This window comes from Homalodisca vitripennis, chromosome 5 (assembly GCF_021130785.1).
Source record: "Homalodisca vitripennis isolate AUS2020 chromosome 5, UT_GWSS_2.1, whole genome shotgun sequence".
Taxonomy (NCBI): domain Eukaryota; kingdom Metazoa; phylum Arthropoda; class Insecta; order Hemiptera; family Cicadellidae; genus Homalodisca; species Homalodisca vitripennis.
Window position 1 is genome coordinate 39,453,496 of NC_060211.1, and position 22,727 is coordinate 39,476,222.

The window sequence follows — 22,727 nt, forward strand, 5'->3', positions numbered from 1 at the left end:
TCTGGTTTCAAAGTTTACATATTTCTGTGGACTGTATAATGCGGTTTGCTGGAATGATGGTTGCTTCCAAAAGCCCAACCGAGATGAAACTTAAGGTTAAAAATTTATCCTATAAATAGCTTGGCTAAATTCGTTGTCCAGTTCGGCACACCAATTGTTGCAATATGGTGAATATTAAAACTTTTAAGTGTAATTCACAACTCTGTTATGTATGGACCTAGAACAAAATAAATGTGTTCTAGAATGCTTATAAGATTTTTTTTATTTAACAATAATGTTGTATCTCGAACGTTTTTCTAGACATAACTTACATGTAAATCCCATAAGATTTCACGATCACTTGTAATTTTCAACTTAAATGCTGAAACAAGTTCCAACTTGATCCAAAAATTGATCTTATAAACACGAGGCCATTTTTAATTGCCAGCCAGCTAGGTACACCACTTTATTCCAATATGGCGACCGTTTAAGCTTTAAAAACATTCACAAATCTGTTAAATAAGGACCTAGAGATAACTAAAGGTTTTACTGGCAAATCTGTAAAATTTCTAAATTTATTGTAATTGACAATGTTTTGTAATTAAAACTGGTTTCAAAATATTGATTACACATAAATCCCATGAAATAAATGATTAATATTTTTCTGTTGTCATAATATGTATCTACCTACTTCTTCAAGGAAGGGTTTTTTACAATATATTTTTTTCTTCATTTATATTTTGGATCACATATATTTAAGTGACCTCATGATTCTACAAGTTCAAATTCCAAAATCCCTCCTTGGCCACACAACTATCACTGCATAATATCTTACTATCTATTCTACGTATAAAACATATACTCATTAATTTTACTATAGTAATTAATATTATGAACAAAATTTTATCCAAAGGACTGTTAAATAAGTACTAAAACTAGAAATCTATTTTCAGGTGCTTCCGATAGAGAATTCGATGAAGAGACCAAGCAGTTTTCTGGGATGTCCAGGCGTTCTGAACGTGGCCATGTTCTGGTTAGTGCTCACCTACACAATGGTGGGGTTCTTCGGCTATCTGCGGTATGGAGATGCAACTCAGGGCGCTGTAACACTCAATCTGGGATTCACCGCGTGAGTTTACTGTCTGATATGTTTTATGGTTCGTGAACTGTCAATGTTATGGTAGTGCTCGCCTACACAATGGTGGGTCTTCGTATCTGCGTATGGAGATGCAACTCCAGGGCGCTGTACACCAATCTGGGATTCACCGCGTGATTTTAACTGTTCTGATAGTAGTTTAGGGTTCTGAACGTTCAATGTTATGGGTAGTGTCTCCCTACACAATGGTGGGTTCTTCGGTTAACTTGCGGTATGGAGATGCAACTCAGGGGCGCTGTAACACATCAATCGGATTCACCGCGTGAGTTTATTACTGTTTTTAACAACTGTTACTTTCTTTCGAAAGAAAAAAAAAAAAACATATATTCTGCAAATATTCATGAACCTGTTTTTTTTTTTTTTTTTTTTTTTTTTACTTCTTTTTCAGACCAACATGGAAATAAAAAGCTCAATATCATTAAATATGTAGTCGAATACGTGTATATTCTTGTTATAAATAATGAGGTTTTAGTACATTAAAAAGAACGTCTTAGATATAATTTTAAAATCGACAAAAATGTATGAACGAACCGCTTTGTTCTCATTCGCTTAATGGAGTTTTCACTCTAAGATTGGGAGGGGATAAATACGTCTGAGTTCCCTATCGCGAAGCGATGTTTGGTTATATCTCTCGGCCGGTTGGGCTAATAGAATCTGGTGGGATAGTGACTTGGAGATGGTAATTTTAGTTTTTGTTCAATAGAAAATCGTCGAAAAACGTCTATGAACATTGATTGCATGGTATAATATTATCCAGTGGCGTACCTATGGGGGCAAGTGGGATAGAGCACCCCCTCCCAAGAAACTTATAAATAAAATAATTATATAACAGCAATCCGAATTAATTTTAGCAGTTAAATGTTTTACTCCTAATTATGTATATTTAATTTATTAAAACTTTGATTTATTCCGTACCCCCTGTGCGGTGTGTTCTTCAATCAGATCCATCCCCCCAAAACCAAGTCCTAGCTACGCCACTGGCATTATCAAATAGGAGAACATTTACAGTGATATGGATCAGTTCACTCGTATATGAGTCCGAGCTGAAGGTCTAGAGCGATTTCTGTACTGTTCTGAGAATTCTGACGGAGTGTGCGAGGGGTTGACTAATATACCTTCAATGGGTGAATAAAACGTGAAATCCTACGCTTAACATGTAAACTGAAAAAGTACCCGCAAATTCAACAGTGGTTCAGAACTTTATTTGTAACACTTTTATATGTTTTAATATATTATTTTACTTTTTTAATACATACTAAATATGAAGGAAAGAGCGTTTGGATGTTCAATAATAAGACTTTAAAACGAGACGTCTTTTATTTTATTTTGATCGGAAAGTTAAGGGCGTAACGATGATGTTTTTATTGGGTTGAATTCAAGATGACCTCGTGATAATCAGTAATAAGAATACATATAAACATTTGTTATGAATAACCCATTCAGTCTCACCTCATTGGGGTAAATTCAGTGACTTTAGACAGTTTTATATGCATAATTTTATTAAGGGGTACGTTGTACTCACATTTAATTAGGTCGAATACATTGTTCTTGGGCAAACAGTAAAATCAAAACTTTGAATCCAATCTCTTGGTGGAAGCTGACAATCTACCACCAAAGACCCAAAACTCACTACGACCATAGATGTTGATACGTATTTTGCACTTTCCACGTTTTTACTGATCATTTTAAACAGCGGCATCCGACATTCCTGTTTTTTTTTATAATTACAGAAAATACGAATTATCTTTGCTTCCACTGCCACTGCTACTATTACACATACAATTGGTGCTTATTGCTGATTAAGTCACACTGAAGACTGTTCTTGGATTCAGATTGGGGCAGACGGTGAAGATCCTGGTGGCTCTGAACGTGCTCTTCTCCTGTCCTCTGCTACTGTACGTGCCTTGCGAGACTCTGTGGAAGTACATGGACCCTAGGATCAGCGAGGCAAACAAGACTCGATCCTACTACACCATGCGAGTCTTAATGATCCTGGGATCAGGTAGGGATTACCTTCACAATCCGGTTATGTTCTTTGCTGAACTTCAATTTTGAATGATTTTCCGTATTGACGGTGTGCAAATTTGTTGTCAGTGGGGTTGGCTATAATAGTCCCCAACCTGGAGCCCATAATCGGGATAGTGGGAGCCTTCTGCTTCTCCACCCTCGGCCTCCTCTTCCCTTCCATCCTGGAGCTGGTGACCTTCTGGGGCAATGACGTCTACATGGGACGCTGGCGGTGGCGCTACTACAAGAACTACCTGCTGATGGTGGCCTGGCTCATAGCTCTGGTGGCCGGCATGAAAGCCAGTATCGGCGAAGTCATTGACATCTACTGGCCTTCATCCTGAGTCGGAGGGATCCTGCAAGGATTTTGACTGATCAAAAATCATATAATTCTAGTCCTTACGCTTTGTAGTCATATGACGATCTATAGTGTTAGCAAATAGAGACTGCGGCTGGGGGTCAGGTAGTTTTACACCAGCACACGCAAACCCACACAAGTGCAAGGGCTGCATTTCAGCCCTACTGCACCTAGTGCACTCCCCAATCAAACCCGAGTTGTGTTATTTATAATTTTATCGTAATGTAATTAGTACACAGCGTGTTCAAAAAAGGGTGTCACAAATATTATGTGGCTGATAGAATTTTCAGACATAAAAATGTTATATAAACATAGGTAGATAAATGTTTCTTTTAGCCGCTAGCCGCTTTTTTGTGTTTATGTTATAAAAAAATGTTACCTCTAAAACTAGTTGAGCTAAAGAAACCAAGTTTGGCACTTAGTTTTGAATGCGCCAGGAGCAACAAACAACTGATACCTCTCAACTGTGACATGTTTGGCGCTTCCGGCTTGTGCGAGCGTAGGCCCTACCATTAAAAATGATCGTGCTGTCTATGCATTGATGGATTTCGTTGCAACAAGTACCGTTGGAATTTTAGTGGATATCTTCAAATAATTGGTATCTAGTAAATGTTTTCTAACTATACTGGTTACTTTTGTAATTTTACTTGAAATATTTTCAACAGATCCCGTTTTGTTAATATTAAAGGAAATAACACAATAGTGTTTTTTCCTCTTATCTATTCAAACCTATGTGCCAAATTTGGTTTCTTCAGTTTAACTAGTTTTAGAAATAATAATTTTTTTAATACAAAATTGGTGGCTAGCGGCTAAACGAGACATTTCTCGACCTATGTTTATATGACATGTTTTGTTTTAAATTATGAATACTACCACCCATACAAGTTTGTGACATCCTTTAGTGAACACCCTGTATACATAGTAAAATTCATAAAAAAGCTGCACCAAACAAAGTATAATACACTGAAATAGTCGCAGAGTATTGCTTATTCTTGAGTCCCAGAAATTACTGAATACCCCGGGATGGAAAACGGCAGGTTGCTGGGCTGGCCTCAACCCTCTGCGCTCGTGAGTGTGAGGGTGCGTGCACGCGAGGCAACTACTACTTGGATCTTCAGCCGCAATCCCTAACTGCTGATACTGTACATTCCAAAGCTTTAATCTTTAAGTGCCATGTGCAATGAAAACATGGTAGTCTGGGAGCCGAGAACCAGTTTGCATTGTATGTACACAAACCTGGTTTTTTTTCAAATTGGTAGAAAAATCATTCCTAAAAAAGGAATAAATCCTCAAATCAAACTTTGACATAGGTTGAATTGGAATGGAAATAAAAGGGTTAAAAATTTGAAAGAACTTAAAAAAAATAATATCTTGTTTTTTAAAATTTTTTGTTTGTTCTCTTAGGACAAGAAGCTTACAAGTTACACTTAGTCCTATAAGAACCTTTGCGCTGCTTCCGGAGTGGCAGGATTTTCAAGATGGGTAAGGTTAGGGGGTAGGGGCCGCCTTCTATCGAGATCCATGAGGGAGAATTAGGGCACTAAATCTCAAAGTCATGTCTCCCCGGAAGAAGGGGAGGCCAGCTCTGTACCAGCCTCTCAAGTCAAAGTAAGCAGAGGGTGGCACACCCTTGTTGAGGCTAGCAAGAACCTCTGATAGTTAGGGAACGAAGCCTACCAAACTGCAACAGTCATCTCCCATAGTAGACTAGACCTATCGAATTGACCTTGAACCTCAGAATCTCGACATTTGCAGTTAGTGATATGCCGCTCCTGGAAATCCATAAGGTTGCCCAGATTTAAGTGACACATCAGTTTTTGCTGTGCACAGTGGTAGGTTCAACTAGGAGGTATAAACCAGCCAGAAGTGATCCCTGCTAGGTTAATATTTGTATTAGCTTGGCACTTTATAACTAACCATAAAACACTTAAATAAATGGTATATACGGTTAAAAGTGTTACTATCAGTATCTTTACCTCGTTACCTGACACTAATACTACTATTATTTACGTGTATGATGGTCGGTTTTAATTTGATCAATATAGGGAAATTATAATCTAAGAAAAGTATCGTTTCAAGTTTTTAACCCTTTATATACCCTCTCATTTTGACCTTCACCCAAATTAGCATGGTTGGCGTTCGATTTGTTTCTTAGAAAAATTAAACTAGGTTAACTTTTAGAAACAAAGATGAATACAGTTTTTATTTTTACCTGAAGTTGAGTGTATATATGTAGCAATTGTATCCTTTATTTGATCGATAGTTTGGTCTTAGATTACAAAGTCCCAACCATAGAACAGAACAATGCAGTTTCTTGAGTATTGATGAAAGGTAAAGTGATATAAATTCTATTCTCAGCAGTTTTTTTTATTTGAATGTTGATTTGATGATTTTTTTAAATTAAGAGTTTTTGGATTTTACATTCTGAATATAGATGTTTAACTGAGAAGTCATAATCATCATCATAAAGAAAATGTAACCATTTGAAATCAAATACATTGTTATACAAATTCAGTATGTTTCGGGCGTTTCTTTTTCAAGCTGATCGGTGGGATTTAATTCATTCCTGATATATTCCATAGCATTGCGTTTTTATAGTAACATAAATTAAACAAGGTTTTAAAATAAAAACACTCTTATAATAAGCAGTGTCTTACCGTACCCCACAATTGTTATAAATGAGCTTTTAATTTATATTTAGGTATTGTGCGAATTTTAAGGTAATGATGTAGTAAAGTAAGTTTAAAGTTTAGTTTCTTTTTTAATTAAATGATTGTTAAAAATCTGAATGGCAATTTTTAACCTTTTAGAAGTAATCACAGTTTCTACTCCATACACCAGTGATTTTAATGGTAATTAGATTTTCATCACAATTTATTTAGAAGGTGAACTAGTTATATTTTTGGATTATTTACTCAATAACTTTTAAGGATAGAACGTGAGTTTGTTTCTTCTCACGTTCTAAGGACCTTTTAGGAAATAGGACAAGGTTTGTTAAAATAAGGTCGTAGACCAGTTCTATTATGGTGACGGTCTACAGGATTGATATAAAAAGTTTCCCCCGTTACTTGCTTTAAAAATAAATTTATAGAACCTTACCCTAATACATACTTTTCCTTTAAGTATTAAGTAGGGCCTAAAATTATATAAACTGTCAAACCCAAAGGCTGGAGATGACTTATTTTTTTATGAAAAAAAAACACACACACACAAAGATAAATTATGCCAAACCCAAATACCAAAACCAAAGAAACACCAAAAAGACGCTGAAAATCGCGTGTCGTAGCTATTTATACTATATTTACTAATATATTATATAATACTAATATAACTAACATATTAATAATATATTTACTAATATATTATTACATTAATATATTATTATTAGTATATTTAAATTACCTATGCAGCAAATGCTACAATAGCAAAACCAAATATCCAGGTACCAAACTATGGCAAATGGAAATCCTATTATCCTTTCTAACCATCCATCGTCAACAACAAACTGAACAAAAAAGCAAACTAAACAGCGACAAATGATGGCAAACCCAAACTCACAAATACCAATCTATGGTAAATGACCGAAATCCTATTATCCTTTCTAACTGTCCATCGTCAACAACAAACTGAACAAAAAAGCAAAATAAACAGCGGACAAATTATGGCAAACCCAAACTCACAAATACCAATCTATGGTAAATGACCGAAATCCTATTATCCTTTCTAACTGTCCATCGACAACAACAAACTGAACAAAAAAAAGCAAAATAAACAGCGGACAAATTATGGCAAACCCAAACTCACAAATACCAATCTATGGTAAATGACCGAAATCCTATTATCCTTTCTAACTGTCCATCACAACAACAAACTGAACAAAAAAGCAAAATAAACAGCGGACAAATTATGGCAAACCCAAACTCACAAATACCAATCTATGGTAAATGACCGAAATCCTATTATCCTTTCTAACCTGTCCATACACAACAACAAACTGAACAAAAAAAGCAAAATAAACAGCGGACAAATTATGGCAAACCCAAACTCACAAGTACCAATCTATGGTAAATGACCGAAATCCTATTACCCTTTCTAACTGTCCATACACAACAAACAACAAACTGAACAAAAAAAAGCAAAATAAACAGCGGACAAATGATGGCAAACCCAAACTCACAAATACCAATCTATGGCAAATGACCGAAATCCTATTATCCTTTCTAACTGTCCATAGACAACAACAAACTGTACTCAAAAAGTAAAATACGCTTTTACATACAAAATATACTTTAAATTAAGAACTGTAGTGCAAATGTGGTTTTGTTTCAAGTCTTGTACCACGTATTAAAAATTGAATCACGACTTTTTTTATTAAAAAAGGAGGCCGATGCCTTTTTAAGTCTTATTTTGCTCCAGTGGTTCTCGTGGGCCTGAATGAGGAGGAAAGTTGATACAGTACAAGGACAATTGTACTGATAAAAAGTGGGTCACAGACAGGATTTGAGCACGACAAATGCTTCCATTTCCTTTTGAATCAAAATATTTTACAACTAGGCTACTATAAAATACGAATATATTTAAATATTTGTAGAACTGTCGTTGTATTATAACATTGATTATAAAACTTGATTTCCTTAATACTTGATAATGTTTGTATCCTGAAAATATTTTCCCACATTTTGCACCCCACATTCGTATCAACATTAGCTAATATAAAATATAAATTCACAATCGCCTACAGCTAAAATAAAATAACACATCCTAAGGAATGTCTGCTTATTTAAAAAATGTTTGTCCCTATTTATTAAAAATAGTAAGATAATCATAAATAATACGAACTATGAATAATCATTATGCTACAAGGAAATACATTATATAATAATATTTAAAGGCTTTATGACATCATTGATGTACAGCTGGTATACAACATTTTTGCATATTTTTGCACTATAAAAATAAACGTCATGTATATAACAACAAAAAATGCGTTCAGGGCGTATTAAAACACATGCGAGGTAGTTAGTAACAAATTCCAACCTACTATACTGTTGTAACATAACGAATACTAACAATGCCTAAAAATAAAATATTTATAATATCTTGATGTCATAAAATGAAGTTTTACTTGTGTTACTTATTGAAAAGGGCCTCATAGCAAATATTGCACAGCCAACACTAAACCTTTATTGCATGATCACTGATGGCCAATACTTCCACACCGAGTTTATTGAGTTGTAAATTACGGTAATTATCGTGTTCACAGGCCCGAATGATGTTGCATAAGCCTTTGTCATTTACAACGTGAATAGGTTTTGGAGTCTGAAGGTTATGGTTAGTGGAGACAATAAACAATTTCCCATACATTCTGTCACAACGTGATTGAAATAGGTATATTTCTACAAATTTGTAAAAAGAGACAAAATATGAGACATTTCCCATCACGCTAGAAACATAAAATTCTGAGTATAAAGGTAGATCTTTATCTCAAGTTATCGGAAATATTAACCTTTATCCTTTAGCTAATTTTAAAATGTTGCTTATTTGGGCAACAGAATTTTACATTTCTTAAACGAAAACTACGAATAAACTACATTTTTGAACCCACCTAAAATTGTTTGGAGTAAACCTTCGAAAACTAGTAGACTTGTAGACTTATTGTTTTGTGTTTTGCAGCTTAAAAATTTGATATAGGCTACTAACTGTTACTTAAAAAAATATTTCAAAAGGTTTAATATTTTATATTTGACCATTGATAGAAGTATTAATTAATTTTATGGCATTTTAATGTTCTGGAACCCGAATACCATATATTTAATGATTATTAAAATCCTTGTTTAGTATTTGTGAAACAATTAAGTTATGTTTTATTGAAATAAAACAATGTCCTTCCTGAGCTTATGGTTTGTAAAAGCAAAAGTCTTAGTAATTAGCGTCAAAAATATAAATATAACAGTCAAATAACTTATTAAAGAATTACATTTTTTGTACGTGCCTGCGTGGCTTAACTAAGTTAACTTAAAGGTTGTTATCTGAAAAATCTGAAAATTTCTTTAGAAATACAAAACAGTTGTAGTTAACACACCCACAATATAAGAAAAGTATCGCTTGTTCGTATATATGTCTTACGAATCAAAATGTAGTAGCCTACTTCAGTGATTACATTTGAAACAATAATTCCTAATGAATGGAAATATAACATTATGGCTGGTTCATAATGGTTTTGTGATGATAATTAATCCAAATTACTGGATTCAATAATCGTTTTGGAATTGCAACACACCGCTCGTGTATGGAGAGATATGTTGTAGATTGATATATGTACTATGGTAACTGTTTGCTGGGAGGAAAATAATTAAGTAGTCCCATAACCTTCTTCACTATCAATTATTAACAAATCAATCAAATCATCTGCTTGTGGGAAGGAAACTAGATGAGCATTTGCAAGACTTTAATCACCTGACAGTATTTGTACATAAATTGAAAGATGAGTTTTATATCTCATCACACACGGTGCCCTTGATGGCTTGACGGACGGGCGCTGTGAAGATCCGGAAGTTGGTGTTCTTGGAATTGAGGTTACTGAAGAAGAATTCTGGCAGCGGGGTGCTGAGGACCCACAGTGTCCCCTTCTTGTCGACCTTTAAGTCATTCGGAAACGTCATGGTCTCTTCGTCCTCCGCAACCACTCCCAGATTCTTCGTCTCGTACTCTTCGCCCCTGAACAGTGGAAGACTAAGAGTGAGAATCTATTAAACAGGTTGTTGAATTTCAATAGAGAAGACCACACCTTGAATACTACCTGTATAACGTAAGAGTCTATAGAATGATTGACATACCATGGAGGTACATGCATATCATCATACTCCATCTTGCCTATGTCCATAGTTCATTGTGTTGTTGAGGTAACCCCTAGTGCAAGGCTTCGCTAACGCTCAGCCAAATTCCATAGAGGAGCATGCATCATTATCAAACTCAATTCTGTCTCTATATATCTTACGGGTGGTTAGAAGAACTAGAAGAAAAAGGCCAGGCTCCTAAAAAATAGGCTGCGCTAACGCTTAGCCAAAATACGTGCACATTTAAGCAATCATCCACGCATGCGTTTATTAGGGTGTTGTGAGCTATTGTGAATTTAGAATTTTTTATGTAAAATCGCATTGCTATTTAGGATAGCTTCCCTAAATTCAAAAATAGTAGAAATCTTTTTATTACTTCACATTAAATTACATGCATTTAAAGTAGGAAATTTGGGTAATATTTTAATCAAGAAAAAATAAAAAAATGGCTGAAGATAAAAATGTGAAATTTGTTAGTTGTACACGAGTGTTGTATTCGTATTGTAGCTTAAGAAAATTATATTTTTTACTTAAATATAATAAAATAGTGATATTGTTTTAATATTTTTCTTAACGAATATTTTTTACAAATAAAATATTTATGTTCTAAAGCTATAAAAATTTCACATTTTCATCTCTAATTGTCTATAATTGGGCCTGATTACAAAATGTCATACATTTCATACCTCGAATACCTATACTGTCACGTTACTTGATCAACAAAGTTTCATTCTACCTTTTCTGCATTCGGAGAAGTCATCTTAAAGGGCTTTGAATTTACTATAAAAATGCATTCTAATCCCAAAATTGATTTCACCGCTAAAATCAGCGACAGAGTCAGCTGTGTGAACACCAAATCGTAGTTTTACGCCTGATACTTCCGCTGGTGACGGATAGTTGCTGTCAGTTGTATAGAAGGTTTATTAACCACTAATTGACCTAAAAGATACGGTTGAATGAGTTGGGCGTTCGTAATAAGTTAACCTTATTATTTAACAGACAGGGATTACGTTGTTATTCCTGCTCTCGACTTCAATATTAACAAAATATGAGATATGGTGCCACGTTACTGGTGTCATCCATTTTATTCTGAACCCATTTATTGCAAATGCCTACACCCAGTAAAATTCAGAAAATTGTAGACTCCAGGGAATAATAATCAAACATTATGATCATAAGCTATCTTAATTGTGTGGTATATAGTCGACTATGTAATAAAATTCAGAAAAACCATGGCCTATTGCAACGCCTTTCAAACATTTCATTCCTCCATTTTTATTCTGTACAGAAAGATAATAAAAAAAATTATCAAACCATGTGATTTTAATTACTCACTGTAGGATGCTATGTAATTTGTCTAATATTCTTTGGTAATCTAGAACCTAACCTAACCTAACCTGAACTAACCTAACCCAACCTAACCTAACCCAACCTAACCTAACCTATATAACCAAACCTGAGGGCACCTAACATAATAATGAGGGCACTAAGTATATGTGTATGCTACCATACATTTATCCATTACAGAGATGTGAGTGTGTACACTGGGGGGGGGGGGGAGGCAGGGACAGAACTGTTGATAGTCTGTTATCAGATTACTGAGGGCAACCACAATTTTCCAGACCGACTATATTGGAAACAATGATCATTTCATTATATCAGCAGAATTCGTACTAGAATGCTCTAATGCAGCCGTTTTCCGGTAATTGGTTCCTGTATGTAAATGCCGCGGTGAGGAACTTCAGAAACTCAGGTGACCTGGACTTCAGATAAAAAGTAAAAAGCAAGGAACAAAAGTTGTATTCCTAATTGGCGTTATTTCCTCATACTTGAATGTGTTCCAGCAGCCGACTGCGTTGCGATTGATCAAGGTGTAAAAGAGCACACCGGTCTCCTCGTCCAAGAAGGAGGCGGAAGACTGACCGTTGACTCCTCGGTTACCCAACACCTTGAACGCCCGAGCGTTGTCCCGCACCAGCGTCGAGTTCTGAAGGTACTTGGACGAAATGGCGAACTCCATCGTTGAGGCCAGAGCGTGGAAGTACACGATCCGGAACCCCTCTCGGTCCACGGGTGAGAGTGCTAGTCCGAAGACTCCATCCTGGAATTAACAAGATCTTAAATGTATTTAAGGGTGCATCTTCATAAGTGACATCGTAAACCAAATAATTTTAGGTAGATTTTGTACTCAAAATCAGCCTTTTGCAATTGTCCTCAATAGCAGAATAGAAGTTACCGAAAATTTCTACACAACCCCTAGAGCCCAAAACTAACCCCCTTTTATTTATTATTTTCTTTTAGCTCTATGTATTATGTTTCCTTCGGTTCAAACCAAAATATGCAACGCTTTTCATTATTATCTTCTAACTTTTTTAGTTCTTTACATTGATATGAAGTTTTTGGTGCCAAATCACTCCTAAATTCGTAATAACAGTGAATTTGGAATTACTGAAAGGGAAAGCAACAAATATCAGCCAACCTTTGTGGCAGACGATTTGTTTAAAATAATGTAATTGAAATCTCAAAAAGTAAAGCACCTCGGTTTAAAATAATCGAAATTTCAAGAGGTGACTTTTCACCTCAAAACCATTTAAGGAGACTGTTAAACCCTGAAAAAATTGACGAAACAACCTGTGACGACTTAAGATAAGATAAATCTTATTATTTTTTAATTTGTAAAGGGTTTGCCCTTTAAATTCCTATTAAAGATACTTACGTGTAGTGATCTCGCTCCTTGTCGTGAATTTAATATTTTCAAAAGTTTTACCATGGGAAGACCAATGACAGATTTATTGCAATTCCAACAGCACAAGCTTTATCCCAACAGGAGGCCAGTTCAAAAAAACTTATATGAAGACAACGATGATGTGTGTTTTATGTAAATGCCCGAATAAAATAACATAATAAAAACGCTATACTAGTATACTGTAAAAAGTAAAAATTATTGCTAAATAAATTTGAGAAGATGTAATTTTCTTTTAAAATTCCTTCAGAAAGAAAATTGACCAAGTCCAACAATCCTACACAAACGTCTGTCGTAGATTCATAATTAATGAAACATGCACAAAACTTGCTGTAATGTTACTTTAGGCATTAGCAATGTAAATTTGCCTTTAAAAGCTGTAAATAGGAATTTTGGATTTAATTACGGTTTCCCCAACTTTGGAAGCATTTTTCTCAAAATAAGGTTTTGCAGACTTAGTTAACTTTTACACTGACCTCTCCATATATGCTATGTAACACGTCTTTTCATAAGAACTGGCGTTCAAATCTCAAAATTTACAAATCAAGAAAAAAGTGTTCTGGATTACTTATGACATTTCTAAAAAAATTGTAATTAACGTTTTGCATCTCGAACGGTTTTTGAAATATTGAGTACCCTACGTGTGTAAATACCATGAGAATAAATTAATAATATTTCAGTTGTCACAAAATCTACTCACTTCTTCTGACTGAGCAGAAACGGCTATTTATGTTTCTTTATGTAGTTTATGGAGTGAACAAACTAAAGTTCTAAAGCTTCTGGAGGTGCCATGTATTCAAATTATGGGGGGGGGGTTGAATCCCTAGGGATGTCCTCTAGCTCATGAAGTACTGCTTACCTGCCATTGCCAGTGGAACCCGCTGTTAGAGAAGTCCCCGGCTAAGGGATCGAAGTGGAAATAGTTATGGGTGACAGTGTGCGTATCGTTGGTCTGCATGCTGTACACGACCAGGTTGTAGTTGTAGACGTCGGGAAGGTAAGCGAAGGCGTGGTCGCAGTTGGCGGAAGTCACATCCACTGTGATGGTGGGGAAAAGAGACTTCTCGTTATAATCGGTCTTGTCCTTGAGAGGGTAGGAGAACAGGAGCTGGTCGCTCTGAAAGACAGTGCTCAATGATGTTACCACCCCTTATACCCACAAATCGAGTTGAAACAGGATTTTGCTAATATCCATCTACGTCTATCTCTACTATAATAATCAGCATTCACTAATTGGAATGGATAAAAACTTCTCGGTACTTTGTTATTATTCAGAGCCCACTCTATCCCTATCTACTACCTGCAGTTATTTATTTATTTACATACGGTATACACCATTTCACATTTGTTATAGGTATTGAGAAAATACAAGAGGCTTGATATAGACAACTTACATAAATAGTTTACATGCATACATGCTAAAGCAAACAGAAGCAAAAAAATAAGCAAAACAAGTGCCAAATAACATCAACATCGTGAATAAAAAGAAAAATTACAACAGCAATATAGTTCATAAACAAGTGCAACATGAAGGTGGAACCGTAAAAAAGACTTAATTAAAGTACCGGTAGCGTATAAAATATAGAGTTACTTTATATATTACTGAGACATACATATGCATATGAAACAAATACAATACGAAAGAAAAAAATAAAGATTTAGCGTAGCCTATGTTCATTGATATATATAAAAAAAAAAAATCACAAGAAACCATTTCCATTTAGCCAAAAATATAAAACATGCTACAATACATGCAAATTTTGATGCTATTATAATAATATATGAACAAAAGTGTTAAGAAAATAGCAAGCAATATATAACATTCACAAAGAAACCATCTCTATTCAGTGAAATATACAATATGCGACAATACATGCAGGGTTTTGATGCCATTAAATATAAACAAAATGTTAACAAAAAAAAAAAACAAAAACAAAAAAAACAGCAAGCAAAATATAACGTTCAGTGTCAGAGTTTCACGTGTGGCCAGAGAGATATTTAGTGACCTCTCCTCTTGAATGATGTGTCGGACATGCTGAACAAATCAATATGCGCAGGAAGACCATTTCCCAACCTGTGAATTCTCGGTATTGTACTGTTGTACGCATAGTTCGTAGCGAGGAATTCCCTCTCGAAAAGCTGCACAGATCTTGAAGATGGTCGGGGGGACAACGAAGATTGATCCTCTCTAAAAGTCTCGGGGAATCACAAGACGACGACAAAATCTTCTTCAAGAACATCAGGTCAGCAATTTGGCGTCTGGTGCTCAAGGGTAGGAGCCCAAAGTGGCGTTGCAGATCTTCAACAGGAACCCCGTCGTAGGCAAATCCAAGTCTCAACCCAATCAGCCTGATGAATCTTATCTGAATTCTTTCAACGAGTTCAACCTGACCCAACAGGTAGGGAGACCATACAGGCGAACAGTATTCCAATATTGGTCGAACCAACTGGACGTACAGGGCCCGAAGTGTCCATGGTGAAAAACCCATCTCGAGAAGTCCTAAAATATAAGACCGAGGGCAAATAGTGGCTTTCCTAGTAATTGCAGACAGATGCTGTTCAGGGCTCAGTGACGAGGACAAGATAACTCCCAAATCCTTAACTGTACTTGAGCGATTCAGTATGGTTCCTCCATCTCATAGTTGAAGACTATGACCCTAGCTGAGCGATGGAATGAGACCACAGAGCACTTTGCGAAATTTATATCCATGCCATCCCGCACACACCAGGAGACGACACTTTCCAAGTCAGATTGCAGAGAGGCGCAGTCTTGAAGTGTGGATATCTCCCTATATACCTTGGCGTCATCCGCGAACATTAACAGGCTAGACGATGTGACGACATTCTGAAGGTCATTAATGAAGATAGAAAAAAGGGCAGGTCCCAGCAGAGAACCCTGAGGCAACCCCAGACACCGCCTCAAATGCAAAAGATGTCTCACCGGCATGACGCACGACGAGGAGACGATTCGCCAGGTAACTCTCGAACCACATCAAGAGAGATCCAGTCACTCCCCAAGTCCTAAGTTTTTGCTAGGAGATGAATGTGGCTTATCCTGTCGAAAGCCTTTGACAAATCAAGATAAACGCAATCGACCTGGTGGCCCAATCTGAAGGAGGATGTAATGTCATTCTGCAAAGTCACGAGATTGGTTGTTGCCGACCTTCCCTTCATAAAACCGTGTTGAGCTGGAGAGATGATGTTCTTGGCTTCAAATGAAAGTCTACGTAAGACCAAGGACTCAAAAACTTTGGCTAGGGCAGGCTGAATTGCAACAGGTCTGTAGTTCTTGGCATTTACTGGATCACCACTTTTCAGGATAGGTGCAATAAAGCTCGACTTCAGGTTCTTAGGGAAAATGCCCAGAGTTTAGAAGAGCATTAAAATAATTGGGTGACATGTGGAGCCAAGATACCACTACAAAACTTCAATACTACTGGGGGGAATCCCATCTGGCCCCGCGCCCTTCCTTTCATCCAGCCCCAGCTAATGTCTCCTCCACTTCTTCACATGAGATGTGAAAACCTGACAGATGGAATGAGGTTTCCAGCTCCAAAGGAACTGGAAGTGTTTTGTGGGAGCCTGTATACAGAAGAGAAATAAGAAGCAAACAAGTCACATATGCCTTTAGGGGTGTCCGCTGTCACGTTGTCAAGGTACAGGTTGGAAAGTGCTGAAGACTTGCGTTTCATATTCCTGATGTGTCCCCAGAAGACCTTCACATTGCTTGGTATGGAGTTTTCAATACGAAGTATATAGTCCCCTGTAACAGGAGGCGGATAGAGTCCTACACCTTGCACGAACACTACGAAATTCCAAGTAGTCAGAGTCTTTTAATGACTTTTTGAACTTGACGTGCAGCTTCTTTTTCAAAATGACTAGTGCCTTCAGCTCTAATGAAAACCAACAAGGGAAGTTGCGTTTTCCAAGTACTTTTCGTGGGGGTCAACGCGTTATAGATTAGGGTATCTTCAATAAGTTACTGGTAGTACCAAAGCAACTTTTACGAGCGCTCAGGTGATCTCAACTTGAATTTTGTTACTATCTCGAGGACCGATTTTCTTTTTTTTGCCATAAGTGCTGGGGCCACCAAAGTCAACGTGATCTGAGGTCGGAGAAGTTGGACGATCTGGAACGTGATCTGAGGTCCGAGAAGTTAGACGATCTGGAACGCGATCTGACGTCGGAGAGGTTGGACGATCTGGAACGTGATCTGAGGTCGGAGAAGTTGGACGATCTGGAACGCGATCTGACGTCGGAGAGGTTGGACGATCTGGAACGTGATCTGAGGTCGGAGAAGTTGGACGATCTGGAACGTGATCTGAGGTCGGGAAAGTACCTATCGAAAATGCTGCTGGACATTAATGCAAGGTTTGATGGCGCCTTTGGTGTTGAAAAAATAAAAACTCCCCTCGATATAGTACCTAACTTCAAGCTCAGATTACGTGAATGCTCGTAAATTTTAACTTTAAATGTTTCCATTTAATAATGTGTTTTTACCTACTTTATAGACTAACGACAAATAGTAGTTAGGGACAGAATGGCCTCCGGGTAATTCTAAAGTACCGTGAATTTCTTAGAGGGTCATGTTACCTTAAGGTCGAACACCATGATCTTGGGAGGCGAGATCTGCTTAGGCTGCGTGGCGAGGTCGATAGTGCCGGAGTCAATGGCCCAGAGACGGTCACAAGTATCGGCGCGGATACGACACACGGAGACAAGCTTGGGTGGCCATCCTCGGTTCTCTCCTAGGGTGTTCATCTCGAGGTTTGGATAAGGAATTAGTTCCGGAGACTTAGTGCTGTTGCTGTCTGTACCAAAAATGCTCTTCAGGAAGAGAAATAATATTGGACGAATGGGGTTTTGCCTCTGATTATTGTTTCCGTAAACACTGTTAAAGGTTCCTTTTTGTTTTGTTTCTCGTAACATTAAATGGTTTAATTTGCCTTTCTTTAGTCATACGATATTTCAGTTACGATTAAAAGATATATATATATATATATATATATATATATATATATATATAATGGGCCCACAAATATAATGTTAAACGATTTTTGTGATAGTTATAACTTGCTAAAGCATTCCAGCGAAATGTAAAGACAGGACATAATCAATATGAATTCTACTAAGTTTGAAATACATTTTTCGCCAAAAACCTTTTATTTTTACTCAAATAATTGATTTTGAATTTGATGCAGATTTGCAAAGTTGTCACCAGAGAATTTATGATTAATGAGCGCCATGACATATGACAAAATCCATTCACCGTGGGCAATTAGGGTTTTCCATGAATATAACAAATTCAGAGCCATTCGTATAAAAACTTACATAAAAAATACTATGTTGCCAATTGGGGCGTTTGTATAAATTTATGATACATAATTCAGTTTCTAGTTTGAGCTATATGTATCGAAACTGACATATTGTACAATGCTTTTATCACTGGCTTGAATCTCATGACCAGGCCTAATAGGAAAAATGTATCACCTACACAAGTTTGATTTCAAAAATAATTTAAATACTATGTTTTTAAAAGAATTATTGATTTTAAAACACGCTTCTGCTACAGGTTTTTGTATCATACATGATACACACGATCCATAACAATAATTTTGTCGTGTATCATTTTTGAAAGACATGGCGCTGAATGTGTTAATTTTGGTTGTATTATTAAATGAATCACAATTAAAAGCTAGAACGTACTCTTGGAGTCCAGCTGGATGTAGTTGAGGGTGGAGTATACGCCGGGTTTGAACCTAGGGACGGAGATGAAGAGCTTGTCGCCCCATCGCTCCAGACCTAGGGCCAGGTTGTTCTCAGGCACATACCTACGTGCCTCGATAGCAGCAGTCTTCTCCTCAGCACTGATGTGCTGATACTGCAGAGTATTCCAGCTGTGCACCTCTGTCAGCCGGGTGTTAGCTGCTGATGATTAGACTGATAGAGCAGGAGGTGCCTAGAGGCACTAACAATCAGATACTATGATTGCTAGTATGAGCTATTTTGCCGCAGTTGAATGTCACAATCAGATAAGTTACTTTGACTGCTAGTGTTTAAGATACCGCAGTTAGAGCTAACAATCAGATACTTTAGACTGCTAGTGCAAGTGAGATTCACAGTTAGAAGCAACAATCAGATATAAGATTGTAGTGTGGGATGTGCTGCAGTTATAGGCAAACAAGTAGATACTTTGACTGCTAGTATGGAAGGGTGCTGCAGTTAGAGGTTACAATAAAATACTATGGACTGCTAGTGCTGGGAGGTGCTGAAGTTAGAGGATAAAAATCAGTATACTTTGAATACAGTGTGGGAGGTACCAGTTAAAGATGCAAAATCATACTAGACTGATAGGTGCTGAAGTTAAGGTCACAAGATAAGTTTACTTTGAATGCTAGTGTAAGGTACCGCAGTTAGAGGACAATAGTATACTAGTACTGCTAGTGCAGGAGGTGCTGAAGGCAACGACAAAATCAGATACTTTGCTAGTGTGGGAGGGTGCTGCAGTTATAGGCCCTGGTTTACTATTGACTGCTAGTGAGGGAGGTGCTGTAAAGTTAAAGGTAACAATGAGATTACTTTGTCTTCTCGGTTACTAGTGTGTAGGTTGGGGCAAGTTAGAGGCAACAAACACTGCCTCAGTGACTTTATTCTAGTGTCGCTAGGTGCTGTCAGTTAGAGGTAAACAATGAGATTCTTGTCTTCTGTAGATCCGTCAGTTATAGTAAAGGTTCTATAATTCAGGGCTGCAGGTAACAATCAGATACTTTGACTACTGGCTGGTTTGGTAGGTGCGGTGGGTCACAAACAAGGCAGTGAGCATCGTGGAGAAAACAATAAAAACTTTTATAGCGCAGCCATTGATCTAAGAGAAAATACTTTACTTTTTAAAATTAAGCATAACAAACTGTTAACAACATTAAACTTGCGGAAATTAAAAATGACTTATGACTTACCCAAAGAAGTATACTTTAAATAACTAAATACTTTTATATGATAAAATTAATCTTGCCCCTCTCCACTACTCACTCACCATCACCAGTCTTATGAGTTTTTCTGTCTACAATATCTTAATAGGATAATTTTTAAGAAACGTAGATTTTTCTATATTAGGTATATATTTATTTCATGTCCTGGAGTCAGTTAATTATGATCTGAAAATTTGCGTTAATAAAAGAAATGATTTTTGTTTTATAAAAAAGAGGGATTATGTTCACAAAGCTTAAAATACATGTATATGATGAACATTGTAAAAATTTAAACGCTTTTCCTTAGAATTCTAGGTTAGAATTTACAAAATATGTATTTTACATATAATAAATTGAAGCAAGAGCAATAGACCCGAGACAAAGTATAAACATAAACTTTCATCGTATGCTTTTCATTGCCACATGATAAAAGCTATCTTTTTATACTAGGTTGTTTATAATTAATGTATGTACTTACTCGTGATTTACTCGTTTACTTCATTATGTTTACCGTAAGACTAATGTAAAAAATTATAATAATTATATAGTATTATAATACAATTTAGTATTTAATGAATCCCCCAACACTAGAGAGTTTATATATATATATATATATATATATATATATATATATATTATATATATTTACCTGTAAGTATACCTGTAAAACGTTTCAATATTTTACCAATAAAATATATCTATACAGACTACAGACTGACTCACCAATGAAGAGAACAAACAAAGTATGTCACCATGGTCGAGTTGGTGACAGACCGCATGGTTGGACAGGAGTCGCTGCCTGCTCTGGTTTTGTCACTGTCCGGCTACGGCTCGCTGGTCATCCACCACGATTTTTTTAAAACTTACCGTCGCGTCATTGTCAAGCTTTCCGTCCACACTGCAACCTATGTTTAGAGTTATGTCAGCCGCGCATTCATCCCCAGTCTTCCGCGACCTTGTCACACGTCCCCGATAGCACTTCCGCCACGTCAGACAACGTCCTCACATACTGCAACCTATGTTTAGAGTTATGTCTGGCGCGCATTCATCCCCAGTCTTCCGCGACCTTGTCACACGTCCGCGATAGCACTTCCCGCCACCAGACAACGTCCTCAATACTGCAACTATGTTTTAGAGTTATGTCTGGCGCGCATTCATTCCCCAGTCTTCCGCGACCTTGTCACACGGTCCGCGATAGCACTTCCGCTCTCGAGAAACGTCCTCACATACTGCACTCTATGTTTAGAGATTATTGTCTGGCTAACAATTCATCCCAGTCTTCGCGACATGTCAACGTCCGCGATTAGCACTTCCCGTCAGACAACGTCCTCACATACTGCAACCTATGTTTAGATTTATGTCTGGCGCGCATTCATCCCCGTCTTAACGACCTTGTCACACGTCCGCGAGTACAGAAAATAATCATACTGCAAATGTTTAGAAGTTATGTCTAGGCATTATCCCACATCTTACACTAGTCGACAATTGATCACGAGACAAAATCAAAGTAAATCTAGGTTTAGATGTTGACAATTACCAATTTCCGCGAAATAGATAACTTCCCTCGTCAGTACAAAAAATATGCAACCTATGTTTGAGATGTCAGCAAAATTTTGAATCCCCAGTCTTCGCGATAATAATGACTGTTGTTCCGGCCACAGACAAAACGTCCTCAAAGTACTGCATTATGTTTAGAGTTATGTCTTGTCATTCTTCCACGCTTGTCACACGTATTAATACTTTGGTCCTGACAATGATTTCAATGGAAAAAAGTCTATTGACAGTCTTAAATTTGTTGTTCACTGAACCTTCTTGACTTGTGCATCTGGCGCGCATTTATCCCTAGTCTAACCATTACATACTTTGTTAAATGATATTTAAACATAAATATCAACATAGACTGAGACAAAATGAGATTAAATACATTAAAACAGTTGTGATGTAACAAAATAATCAAAATCGGGTACTAGGAAATTTATTCTATATAAATATGTTCATGATTGACAGTTTTTAATAATGTTGGTTCACAGCCTTTATATTTCTATACGATTTTATATAATATTTCAATGATAAATAAATGAGAAATGGAATTATGAATTGTTTAAAAAATGTTGGATGTTGTTTGTAGATATGTAAACATAAACAATGTTTAAAATGCAGTTGGTTTAATAAGAACTGTGATATTAAATTTTGCAAATTGAATTTTATTTGAATGCATGAGTTCATTTTTTGTAAAACTTTTAAAAATTTTACCATTTTGTGGTAACTTTTAAAAGTGTCGACGCGAGTCTTATTGCTTTGAATTGGAAAGGTCCATGTGGCACCCTTGCAGGCCTAGGCTCAGTGGTGTGCCCAGATTTGGAAACGTTATGTGCTTTGCTAAACCCTTGTCAGCCCTACTTATATCATAGTAGTTTTGATTACACGAGTCTTGTAGCAAAAACGTGAAAAGGCAACTGTAGTGGGGAACGTCGTGGAGTTCTGCAAAAAAATCTTATTTTTCATCGACCCACTAAACTTTAAATCGATTAAGGATATCCCATTCGCGCTAATTATAACCAACAGAAGATTCTACTGGTAAAATATCCATACTGTTGTTAAAAACCAGTTGATTCCATCAACGCCAATGAAACATCTATGACGCTGTCTCATTGCGACATTAAAAGCAACGAATTAGTTG

The 22,727-nt window shown here is 36.6% G+C and overlaps 2 protein-coding genes across 2 annotated transcripts in view; one reads left to right on the forward strand and one right to left on the reverse strand.

Annotated features, from left to right (window-relative positions):
• Window positions 1-4,787, forward strand: part of LOC124362036 (proton-coupled amino acid transporter-like protein pathetic) — a 77,351-nt gene extending 72,564 nt beyond the window's left edge. The window contains exons 8-10 of the mRNA XM_046816188.1: window positions 933-1,108; window positions 2,968-3,137; window positions 3,230-4,787. Of these exons, the coding sequence (XP_046672144.1) occupies window positions 933-1,108; window positions 2,968-3,137; window positions 3,230-3,486 (603 nt within the window). The 3' untranslated portion in view covers window positions 3,487-4,787. The remainder of the gene's footprint in view (window positions 1-932; window positions 1,109-2,967; window positions 3,138-3,229) is intronic.
• A 5,101-nt stretch (window positions 4,788-9,888) lies between these two features.
• On the reverse strand, window positions 9,889-20,916 carry LOC124362037 (L-dopachrome tautomerase yellow-f2-like). The gene is made up of 6 exons (XM_046816189.1): window positions 20,771-20,916; window positions 18,786-19,038; window positions 17,673-17,890; window positions 13,939-14,196; window positions 12,166-12,437; window positions 9,889-10,217 (listed from the first exon to the last, which is right to left on the reverse strand). The coding sequence occupies exons 3-6, from the start codon at window positions 17,838-17,840 to the stop codon at window positions 9,992-9,994; spliced, it is 924 nt and encodes a 307-aa protein (XP_046672145.1). The 5' UTR covers window positions 17,841-17,890; window positions 18,786-19,038; window positions 20,771-20,916; the 3' UTR covers window positions 9,889-9,991.
• Between the last annotated feature and the right edge of the window lie 1,811 nt (window positions 20,917-22,727).

Bases quoted from the DNA above. Each gene is read 5' to 3' on its own strand.
- LOC124362037 (XM_046816189.1), bottom strand. From the start codon at position 17,840: ATGAACACCCTAGGAGAGAACCGAGGATGGCCACCCAAGCTTGTCTCC. The intron at 14,197-17,672 runs GTAACATGACCC...ACTGTCTTTCAG, and splicing joins TCATGGTGTTCGACCTTAAG to AGCGACCAGCTCCTGTTCTC. The intron at 10,218-12,165 runs GTATGAGGAAAT...TCCACTGTTCAG, and splicing joins GGCTGCTGGAACACATTCAA to GGGCGAAGAGTACGAGACGA.